Source organism: Strigops habroptila, chromosome 7 (assembly GCF_004027225.2).
Source record: "Strigops habroptila isolate Jane chromosome 7, bStrHab1.2.pri, whole genome shotgun sequence".
NCBI lineage: Eukaryota > Metazoa > Chordata > Aves > Psittaciformes > Psittacidae > Strigops > Strigops habroptila.
In genome coordinates this window covers 31,209,374-31,221,944 of record NC_044283.2, presented here as the reverse complement: position 1 = coordinate 31,221,944, position 12,571 = coordinate 31,209,374, and the positions used below count along the sequence as shown (strand labels likewise).

At 36.1% G+C, this 12,571-nt stretch overlaps 1 protein-coding gene across 4 annotated transcripts in view; it reads right to left on the bottom strand.

Moving 5' to 3' along the window:
• Positions 1–2,511: 2,511 nt before the first annotated feature.
• The window catches only part of MICU3 (mitochondrial calcium uptake family member 3), a 53,133-nt gene continuing 43,073 nt past the window's right edge, over positions 2,512–12,571 (bottom strand). For 2 of the 4 annotated variants that reach the window (XM_030493161.1, XM_030493163.1), the window contains 2 exons: positions 10,577–10,651; positions 2,512–6,009 (listed from right to left, as the gene is read on the bottom strand). In XM_030493161.1, the coding sequence (XP_030349021.1) occupies positions 10,583–10,651 (69 nt within the window). In that variant the 3' untranslated portion in view covers positions 2,512–6,009; positions 10,577–10,582. The remainder of the gene's footprint in view (positions 6,010–10,576; positions 10,652–12,571) is intronic. The other 2 variants (XM_030493160.1, XM_030493162.1) reach the window with 1 other exon arrangement.

The following is a 12,571-nucleotide window of genomic DNA, read 5'->3' as shown; positions in this document are numbered from 1 at the left end:
TACACTTACCACACGTGGAAAAAGAAACCTCTCTGCAATATCTCTGGCATAAGGTATCACTTAGAAAATGTATGTTGCATCCCAGCTGGAGTCAAGTACCATCTGTGTATAGTTCGTGGCTCCCAGCTACACGAAAACAAGCTGCTTAGCAGCCTCTCCTGTCTCAGTCTAGCTATCAGGTGCATTTTAATTGAAGGGCTAGACCAGAGATATTCATCTGCTTGCTCTCCCTTCATCCTAGCTAGGAACTTAGTTATTTTCAAGTGGAAATTTGCCTTGTTCTCCACAGGCCAGGCTCCTTTAGCTCCTTTTCAGGTAATGAAGTCCATCCTGGAATTTCCTGATTGCTACCTGTCCTGTTTTCAGCTGGGATATAGTTAATTTTCTTCCTAGTAGCTGGTGCAGTGCTGTGTTTTGGCTTTAGCCTGAGAACAGTGCTGATAAGGCACCGATGTTTTAGTTGTTGCTAAGTAATGCTTATCCTGATCAAGGACTTTTGCAGTCTCATGCTCTGCCAGGGAGGAGGGGAAGCTGGGAGGAAGCAGAGACAGGACACCTGACCCAAACTGGCCAAAGAGGTATTCCATACCACAGCACATCATGCCCAGTATATAAACTGGGGGGAGTCACCTGGAAGGCGCAGATTGCTGCTTGGGTCAGGCTGGGTATCAGTCAACGGGTGGTGAGCAATTGTATTGTGCATCACTTGTGTTTTCTAAATTTTCATTTCTCCTGCTTTTGTTGTTATCATTACTATTATTTATTATTATTACAGTATTATCATTGCTATTATTGTTATTCTTATGTCTATTATTATTACATTTTACTTAATTTCAATCATTAAACTGTTCTTATTTCAACCCATAGGTTTTACCTTTTTCTGATTCTCCTTCCCATCCCACCTGAGGAAGGAGCAGTCTGAGGAATGAGCAAGCAGCCGCGTAGTACTTAGTTGTTGGCTGGGGTTAAACCACGACACTATCCCTGAATTAATACAATACTATGTTTGCCACAGTCTGCCTTTAGGGAAGTTGTTTAAAGTCCTGTTTGGGCTTACCCATCCACTCTTCTGTCACTTTCAGCAGTCATTTTTTCACTGTGTTGTTTTTCCCAGACGTATTCATCTTCAGAGTTTTCATTCCCTTGCTGCTTCCCCTTTTGCCACTTCAGGTGGGAAACATGGGAAAAAGTTAAGTCAGTTCCAGCCAGTACTAGTTCTGGTGCAATGGAGATTTTTGTATAGTGCCCCAAGACATGTCTCTGCCTAGGCAAAAATCACAACCCCTGGTGTGGAAAGACCCTAAAGAGCTGTAAGGAATAAACCTTAACCCATCTTGTGCCATCCCAGGCTGTGTGCACTGATCCAGTGCTTTCTTCCCTTAGGAGTAGTTGTTATGCGGCTTAATGGTTGACTCCAAAAATAGGCATCTAAATGTAAAACTATCAGTCTGACAATCTCTTGGTTTTCTTTTTTTTGGCCTTGAACACTGCCAGGAATGGGGCAGCCACAGCTTCTCTTGGCAACCTGTTCCAGTGTCTCACCACCCTCACAGGGAAGAATTTCTTCCTGTCATGTGGTTTCCAAGTGCAAGCAAGGGCATATTCTCTTCACAAGCTATGTTATCTCTGGCAAGAAACGCAATTTGATAGCAACTACCACAGCAGCTCAGGTCTCTCTGAATCCAGACTGCCATTATCTTGCTCTTCATCTCTGCTTTAGGCAGTGTATTTCCAGCCCCACCTCTATGCTGTCCCCAAAACTTGTGTAAGAGGGAGCTGTTTTCATTGAATCACATCTGTACATAGATTTATGTGGTTCTTTTGGCTGTGTTACTTTCTGAGCCATCTCACTCCCGTCACACACGTGCTTCTGCCCATGAACGAAGGTGCATGAGAACGCACAGTTTCCAGGAGCCTTACAGCCCTATACTCTTTACTGCCTAGTTAACTAGTTTGCCGATTTAAAACAGTTCGTGGTATTTCTGGATCTCGTGCAATTCTCTGCATGCATTTTTTGGAGAGCCTAGGTGACTAACTTCAGACTGAGTATTTTACTGCAGAGATTTGAATACCTGAAGTTTCTTTTCCCAGCACTACACTCTTTTGACTCTAGGTTATAGCTTCTGAATCAGGGTTAGAGTGAGTTAAAAGTTCATTGTTTCAAACCAGAATTCACAACCTCAGGCACATCCCCTAAGCCCACTTAGCAGTGAATCCACACAGTAAAACCGCCATGGTGTACAGGTATGGCTGCTTAAAAACAATTCTAAATTTACTGTCAGAAGGAAGCTGTAAATGAAAAGTTACTTGCAATAGCCAGCTATGAAACTATCCTCCACAATCGTATTAGTTTGTTTTGGTGGTTTTTTTTTTTTAAATTAGGGTGGACATATAAATAGGTAACTCAGCTGTCTGTATTTAAACAAATCAACAGGAGTAATAGTTTACTTGCTTATATTGAATAAATAGAAACACATTACTAAAACTTAAATACATTTAATATGCTGCTGTTTCTATGAATGTTTATATATACAAAATTAGGTATTTTGCATTACAATCTTCAAGCGGGTACTAACATTTTTATGGAATGCCCCTAGCTAATAATAATGTTCTTCTGTGGGAGGAATTTATAAGTCAAAACTAGTGGTAAAAATTCACATTACTCATTCAAGATTAAAGCACACCCTCATGTATTTAATTGTGTGTGTATGAAAAAGAACATAAGATATCCAAGGGCACCATCTGCTGACAGGTACAGGGTGCCAAATGCTTTCATGGATTTTCAGATATAGGGATAAATACTGTACATTCAGACCTCACATATTAGAAAATACTTATACTAGTTTTAGCTTGATTTTAAGGGGAGTTCAGACTTGGTATTGCTACAAATTAGCTTCAGATTAATTTTTGTAGAGTGAGGTTCTGGACTGATTATTTTCCTTCTGCAAGGATTAGTCTGGAGTTCTTTTGCTATAAACTGTCTTGAAAGTGTCCTTGGTGGGACAGGAGTGCAAGACATCATTATGTAAAGAATATTAAGCAATACTGAATCAAAGTGAAAAATTCCTCTCCTTTTTTCCCCTGTTTTATTTCAATGTATCCTTATCTCGATATTTACGTAGAAAAGAAGAAATCAAATAACTATAGGAACCTCTGAATATCTTCTTACATTATTAAAGTTTTCTTAACTCAGGTAAGAGAACAAGAACTGGTTTTAAAAAACCCCCTTCATTTACACAACTTCTCACAGAATTTAGTTGCAGCATACACATCATCTCTGCTGCCATGAATTTGGCAGATTTTGAATAAGGTTTCATTGAGCACAGTGACTGCTGCCTATCCAAGGGGTGCCTCTATAGCAGATGGCATATTCCATCTCCCAGCCTTGTTTTCACCTGTCTGTCCTTGCACTTACAGCTTTTTTATACAGAATTCCATGGCAGAAAAGCAAAGCTATCTAAAGAAATAACCAAAAGAAGCAAACAAGTCTGGTTTTTTTTTTTTATGATGCTGAGATACTCTAATTCAAAGCACTTACACATTCATGTTATGCAAAGAAATTTTTTTATGACAAAAAATTTGAATGATATACACTGCGAAGAAAATTAATTTCAAGTGCATTTATTTTGAAATAAACAAGAATACTATATGCATATATTCATATTTATATTAAATAACTTATTAAACATGAGAAAAAATACTCTTAAAAACTAATCTGACACTTTCACATTCTAGTTTATATTAAGTGACTGTAGTTAGGAAATGCATATAAAAATGGTAAAATTGTCTCAAGCCAGCCATAAAAGCAAAGTGCATTATTGCTTAGGGCAGTGGAGGGGCAAAATGGTGATGGTACTGCTGCTTCCAAGGGGAGGATTGCTGTGCTTGGGCACTAGTGAATGAAGAGGAAGGACGTGAACCCCTTCAATAACTCCCTAACTTCCATTTTTTTGTCCTTCACCACTGAAGTAGCAATCTGGGTTTTGCAGATGCTGACAAGAAGCAGTGAGACAGTTCTGTGTACCAAAACGACACATTGAATACAGTTGATTCCCTAAATCATCACACAGGGATTGCAGCTTACCCATGTTTGGTTGTATCAATTCAAAAACCTTTATCCCGATTTATTTGATTTTCTTGTTGTCAGTAGTTTAATAATGCCAAAGTGGAAATTTCGTAAGTAACTATCAATCATGAAACATGAAAGTAGCACCCTTCAAATGCTTTCTGAACCAGCTTTTTCTCAGATAAAAGCCACATGTAGCAAATTTTTATTTTCTAAAATGCCCAGTGTGGTATTTCTTAAAACCCAGCTTCCTTCTCATTTTGTTTTGATTTTTTAGCAGAGGTAAATCTTATTATAAATTAAGCAATTCTAAACTTAGCTGCACTTGCACAGATGCTATACATCATTTCTATTCACATGTGATATTAAGGTGGTATTTGAGCAACATGTGCACTAAATACAATTTTGCAAAGTTTGTTTTCATGTTGGAGTAATAAAAGATTTAAAACCATTATTTTGGTTGTATTTTAATTATCTGACTCCACCAAATTTTTGCCTTTCTGATAACAATTTAATGACATTAATTTTAGTGTGTGTGTATTCAGCTAGAAATATTTGAAGGCACAGATTGTTTCTAAATAGGTACAGACTTATTTAATGTCCAGCAAACCTTTTCAAGAAGGATGTAAGAAATTAGTGTTCATGTTTGTTTGCGTTTAATTGATATCACCTATCAATAATCTTGAAAGGGAGTAAGGAGAAACACTGCTGCTGGATAGCAAAAAAAATTTAGAGAATATGAAAAACAAATGTAACAGTGTCCTTACCACTGTTTCAGTAACATCTAAGCCTACAGGGCATGAAAGAGCATAGTGGCTACTGACTGCCTGTAGTCTCCATAACCTTTGTAAAGCTGAATTTGTGTCTAATATTTGATGTGTAATATTCAAATAACATTACTTAGTGTTGCTCTGTACTGTTGCATGCATTCATGTTTTGTTTTGCTTTGTTTGACACAAACACAAGTTATTATCTATTTTTCAGACATTGCATTCCAGAGTAGCAAATTAGACAGCTATGATTTCTACTCAGTGCCACTTCATATAAAAGTGCACTATTCACAAGAAACACATGAAGTTTTACTCTACCAGAAATATATCAGTGAATTTATATGTATGGCAATAAAATTTATAATAAATATTACAAAGTGTATATTACTTAACATGAATTTGAACATTTTGATCTTTTGACATACTGCTCGTAAGACATCTTAAAATCTATACTATTTTTTTAAAAGGATAAGTTACTAAACGTAATAGTAAGACTTGGAGAATCTGAACATTAGAGTCTATACAGTACCTTCCCTAGGTAAATACCTATCATTCACATTATAACCATAACAGCTTTACTTTTTTTTAAATAATAGCTTCTAAGAGTTTAATTTGTCCATTCAACTCGTACATAGTGTTATGCTACTTAATGCCTTCTCATTGCCAATTTTGCACAAACTTTTAATAGTGCTCTTCTGAAAGAAAATTCACAGTCTAAGCTGCTGCAGTTTCTCTTCATTGCCACAACATTTGCCTACCCAGGTGTAAAACTTATTTTTCTTTTAAATTGCAAATTTATCTCAAAATAATAAAAAATATTCAAAATGTGTTCTTAAGAAAAAGATTTTTGCCAATCAGGTGATGGTTAGTTCATCATTTAAATAAAATACATACTGAAAAGCAGTTGTAAGAGTTGACAATCACTACACTAACTGGAAAAGAAGTCCTGTGTTTTCTACTGCAGCTGTAAGATTCACAATTCACCTGGGTTAGTTTGTTCTTCATTAGGAATTCATAGAGATAAATAGTTCTAGCCAGTGCAGATAATCCTTCTTTCTTCCTTTATCTCAGCATATCTCGTCTCCGAAACTGCTTCCACAGATCTCTGAGGTGTTCACTGGTTACAGTCATCACACAAGAGTAATATTCCTTCCAACCATATTTTGGAGTCTCCTGTGAAAAGTGAAAAACAAACAATTGGAAAAAGATATTGTTCATTAAATTTCTTAATACTACCTTAAATTTTACTCAGACTCATACACACCAATATAATGCTTTAATATTAAAATCAGGAAGATCAAATACTTCTATAGCTCAAAAGTACTTCTGTAAAATGAGGATTATAAATCCATTCACAGGTTAAGTATTCAAAATGCATCCTCACCTCACAGCACACAGTTAGCATTCAACAAATAGCCTATTTATATTAAAATCTGCAAGAAAGGATTTCCTTTTTATTCAGGTATGTCCTGCTCTGTCTCTAGTTTTGTTTCCTACTTCTTTGTGTTGACACTATACTAAAAAGGTCACCTATAACACCAAATAAAAAAGCATAGAAAATTATTGATGTTCATGAAACTGAGGCATCAACAAAAGCCAAACACTATGTATTATTAAATTAGGTTGCCTTAATCCTAAACTGCATTGTAGTTCAGCACTGTTAATGAGTGCCCATTCAGTGGAGAGCAATATCAGCCAAAGGCTGACCTGGAAGATTCACTTGACTCTATGCTATCTGTAGTTATCACTGGATCTCCTTATTTCTTCCACTATTCCTAACTTCACAAGCTTATTTTGATAGTAAGTATAGAAAGATGGAGAGAGACTATTATAGCAACTAGGGAAAGAAGCTAAGGGAGGAATAGGAATTATAATTGCTATAGGTAAGTCAGAAGCATTTACAAGCAATTTTAATTTCTAAGATGGATTACAGTTTAAGTCCAGTATCTGGACGCAAAGGGTTACAGTGTCAAGGTGTCGTGGTTTACCTTGGCAGGCAGCTAAACACCACACAGCCCTTAGCTCGCTCCCAGACCCTGCAGTGGGGTGGGAGAGAGAACTGGGAAAAAAAACCCCACCAAAACAGAAAGAAAATGAACTCTATCCCAGCCAAAACCAGGACACAAGGTGAGAGATTGCGTGATAACTTGGTCTGATTGAACTGAGTGAAGATGTTAAAAATGCTGCGACACTGCAGTACATTAAAAGCAACCATTAGAGAGTGAAGCCTACATCCATTTATTCTTATCACTCATATAATTAAAACCCATAGAATATTATAGAGAAGTTGTAAATATTCAGAAAACAAACTAAACCACAGCAGTATATAATCTAGACTTTACAAGAAATATTAGAAACAGTACTTACATGAATACATAATTTAGTTGAGATTTATAATCTTAAGAAAAAAAAAATGCATTACTTGCAAAATGCATTGCATTATTTAACAAAAGCACATTCAGTTAATTAAGCAGGGCTTTAATCCATGCATTTATTTTTTATTTTATGAAAAAGGTTCAGATGAATGTTCATGAAAATCATTAAGAGAAACACTGGAGTATATTAACTGTTCATCTACTTATTTCTAATGTATGCACTGTTTTATCAACTCTTAGTGTACCAAATCCATAGAAAGAACATTTTGTCCACAGTCTCTGCAATGCTTTCACGTTTCACTGGAACATTTTCCTCCCACCGTATACAGGTATGTTTTTAAAGTTCTAGTCAGGTTTAGGATGAAAAGCCTGAGTTCTGTAATTTCCAGTTACCTTTGTAAGATGAGGCATGCCTATCACACACTTCTCAGATTTAGAGAAGAGGTAAGCAACACCCTCTTCAGGTTTGGGGGATTTTTAAAGCTCTCTCTTATGACAGATGTATTCAACTACTGCGAACTAGAACAGCATGGAAATTACAAGCTTTCAAAATAATAACTACATGACAAATTTAATCTCATTTGACTGAATGAAGTATTTACAGAAGACAGCAATTTATTGCTGAAACATGGCTGGAAACAAGGTTCTGAATCCATGCTTCAGTCTTTCATGTCTTTCTCAAAATGAAATTTCGTTCCTCAATCAGTCTACTATTTTTAGCTATTAACTATTATTTCCTAAATATTATTAACTATTATTTCCTAAAAACCTTTAATTGAAAATTTAGAAATCCCACAAAATTCAGAACATCTAGAAAAGAGTTATTTTAATGCAAAAATCTTAAGATTTTGGGGAAATTACTGGGACATACAGCTTAATTTCTAGATATATATTTGTGACATGTAATAGTTACTTTTAATACTTTAGAAGTCAACAAAAGCAAAATTATTGCAGCTACTGAGCACACAAATAGGACTTTCAGATGGACCTGAATCCCTCCTGAAGTTGGCCACTAGCATCCTTTTTTGGAAATGAACTCTGAAAGGGCTTTGTTAGAAATTTCCCTTCCATAAGACATTCAAAGTGGAGTTCTCCTCTCTGCTCTGGCAGGCATTTGTCTACTAACATGTTTATTTCTGTTCTCCCTGCAGTGTATGCAAAGGAATACCTGCTGATGCTGAGTCAGGCTGTGTGCCCTGCATGGAGAGAAATGCAGAAAGACAAGCTCTCCAGGAACGCCGTCAGCTGTTTGGACCACACAGAGCTTTGCACAGTTGTTACCCAAGGAGAGATTTTCATTCAAGGGTATAACATGCTTTACACTGTGAAGTACATTGCATTAGTGCAATTTGGAGATACGTAGTGTACAGCACCATGTGCTGTTTACCACTTTTCAGGGTGCAGATTCTGTGGTACATATGCCAACCATCTTAATCTCTCACCAGAGTTCTACATTTACCACAGAAAGTATATCAAAGCCCAATGAGTTGTACATTTATATTTGGAACAAAGTAAATTTAACAGTAATTGCACTGGACCTAACTTTGGGATGTAGGTGCAGCAGGTTTTTGTATTTCACATACATTTATGTGTTTCTGTGTACCAACCACCCAATTGAAATAGTTCAATTTCAAATCTCCAACGATTCCATCTTTATTATCTTTTCAACGTATAAACTAAATGGAAAATAATTATTTCTAGAATGATGTAAATCCACTTTCACTCCACATTGTATGGCAAAGACAGGACTACTTCTGTTCTCCTCCGCAGTAACTAACACCAAATCACTTCACATGTGTTTTGTCTAAAGTTTCCATTCCCATTAACCGACACTTGCAACTAACTTTAATAAAAGTTTACAACAAATCTGAAGAAACACTGTAAGTTATTTAATGTTTTGCACAGAAAGGAACTCCAAATAGCTAAGAACTGGATACGTGACTGTAATTCATAACAGACAAGAAGCAGTTGCTCAAGTGAAGAGCAGTAGCCAACTAATGTGCCAGCAGGGAAGAGGGAGTATTATGTAAGTCAACGAGGCTTACGCTGTATTCTTCATGGCACAGGTAAGAGGTATCTGATACAGACCTACACAAGGAAGCTTAGGTAGAAGAAGCATTTTTGTTCATAGCATCCAGGAGCTCCAGGTGGGAAGAAAAGCAGAGTAAATAACCAGCGACCTTTACACTGTGTCAGTGAGGCTACCTGTAGCCAAGTCAGTGCACCCAGAACTCACCTGGTTTCTCTGCCTCCCACTGCGTAGTGTAGACATACTATTATTCAACTCTGATTTTTTTTTTTTTCTTGAGAATGACTTTATACAGAGTGAACAAAATCTCTCTTTATAAACCTCCATTGTGTATTTTTTTCCCAGTTTACACCATCTCAAAATAAGAATTAATTAATTTATTGCCTGAATTCAGATCTCTGTCAAGGTGTTGATGTATGTAACCTGATGCTTTTACCACAGTCTCTTTTTTTGTCACCAAGCTAATTTTATTAGGCTTGATGACAGTCAAACCCTCCTGGCTCAGGAGCGCAAGATGTGTCGACTACTCCACGAGGTCCACTCCCATGACACCACTGGCCATGAGGCCTTGCTTGTCATGGCATACATCTCTTTGTTAGCTGTTAACAGCCTTTGTAGCAACTATTGTAAATATAAACAGGAAAAATGTGCTGGCACCAAAACCTTAAAATGCAAAGGAGCAAACTCTCGCTTTATGCAAGAGAAATGTCTACTAGCACATTTCTGCTGTGTCCACCATGTGACAAACAGTTACAGCTCTGGCTACAGAATATGCACACTCCAGTTTTTACACTGAAACCCATAGTACAATCTAATTGTAAGAATAATATTCATATAGTGGATATGCAGAAACATTTTTGAAAATTGCTGGTATAGCATTAATTGAGCCAAAACCACATTAATGTTTTCAAAAGTCTAAGTCGAAGTAGAATCAAGTTACTAACAGTCTCTCAGGAAGAAAGATCTGCCTCTACAATCTTCACTGCTACATACGTCTTAGGCACAGGTACCCGAGAAACTACTTATAAAGTGGTCACAGGACAGACAGAAAACAGCAACAGAGACCATGAAAGAATACTTTTCCTTCTTGCAAACATAGTACAAAATCTCAGCTGGCTTACAAAACAGTGACAGCGCGAGTCAGTCCTTGCCAACTCCAGAGTAAAATTCTATTGCTTCAGTCAAAACTACAACATGACACTTTGAGCTACTACACTGCTTACAGTCAGATAACCTATTCCTGAATTTTGGAACAGGAAACAAAACAGTGACAGTTTAACATTCAGCCATTCCTGCAAGCATGCCAGCACACTCAGACTGGGTGGCTAACACATACCGTCATTTATCTGCTATAGAGTTCCTTCCTCACGCAGGATTTGAAAGTAGTATACCTCTGTATAGGTTTGTAGCCCTGTGGAGCAGAAGATGAAGAAGTGCGCAGATGCAGACAACATGTGAAGGCAGCCAGAGGTAAGCATAAGACAACGGTATCATGAAAATACAAAAAAATGGCTTTTAAGTGATGAATAGATAGAAGATACAGTATAGTTCGTGCTAGGTAAAACATTTATCATTTAGTCATGTTCCAAATCATTCAGTTTAAAATTTGAATTTATAAAGGAAAGGGAATCTTCATATGTATTTTTAAATAAAAATAAAAAAAAGACTTGAAATAACTATTTTAAACCAAACATCGAGAAAAAAATAAAGCTTTTAATGTCTGCACATTTTAATAGGTTTATGGCAATACTCTGACTGACCACTTGATGGCAGCTTAATATATTAGTTTGTTTCATAGAATCATAGAATACTTAGGGTTCAAACTACCAAAACCACAAAAGGTTTCAGATTATACTACTATATTCCAGAAAAAGAGAAATTTCATTTGACAAACTCTTTAGACATTTTCTTTTCCCAAATCATAGCTAAAATATATGTTAAAATGAGTATTTATTATGTTCCTCTAAGGGATGGTACCTGATCTTTCTCAGGTCTATGGCTAAACTTTCTAAAAGGACAAATCTGGTACATACTGACTGACCTTTCAGAACTCCAGTTTCACTGGACTTGTGCAAATCTTTGCTCTTGAATACATTTGCTGTAGTCAGACTAGATAACTACAAAATACATGGCCCCAGTACCAAGCTCTGTGACGCCCTCCAGTTTCTTCTGGGCAAACATTTTAGTAAAGCAACTTTTTAAAAAAATTGAATTACTAAGTATAAAATGGTAATTATAAAATTACACTTCAAATCATAGGCCTATTTTAAATTGTTAGTTTTAAATGTTTTTAGAGTGATAATCAGAGACTACACTGATTTGGGCAGACATTAATTGTAAGGTACTTAACATTAAAATTGGGTGTTTACACTTTATAAACAGGTTCCAATTTCTCACGGTAAAAATTTCCATGTTGCTACAAAATACTGCATAGACGGAGGCTATAATGTTCTTTTATCTGTGTAACAGAACTGACCAATCTTAATATGGATTCGAGACACAGTAATTAACGAAAAAAGGTTAGTGATTTGTTAGTTTTAATTTGGAACAAGACAACACTTGAGCCACCACAATGTAGGAGCAAGAGGGTAAACTTTTACTGGTTCTGGCCACACTAAATACTGTGTAACTTCTAATGTACAAAGAATAGAAGGTGATTAATGATATTTTCCACCAATTTGTTCTGGGCAAAAGGTTCTTATGTTTTCTTCTTTCATTCTAAACTGAGACTGGGGTCAGAGAAGGGTGTTTATTAAACTGAACATACTAGTAATTAGTATAATTAATTAAACTGAATATACTAGTAATTAGTATAATTGTACTAATTACACTAATCATACTAATTACACTAGTATAATTAATATACTAAAAATACTATATTTTTTTAGTCTATTAAACTAAAAAAAGGCAAATTTTTGCAGTTTTTACTACTACCCACTCTTGGAAAAATCGTGTGTGTGTGACGATTAGGAAAGCTTACTGGAAATTGTAATTCTTAATTTTGGTACTCTAATTGTCCTGGACTACCAATGATTAGTGAAGAGAATGCATTTTTCTGAATAATCTAACAAATGTGCATGTAGGCATGTCTGAATATAACTGAATTATAGGACCAAAATCATGATCATCTCCCATGCAAACCAGGAGATATCTCATACCAAACTAAAATTAGTCATTTCAGTTATGAAAAATGGTGCTATTCTTCTGTACATCCTTGGCTATTCTTTACAGTTCTTTTACAGGCCACTTGAATATTTTAGAGTGGCCTATGCAGAAGAAAGACACATGCAAAAGACTGAATAGTGCTGGATGATATAGATTCTTAAGGGTT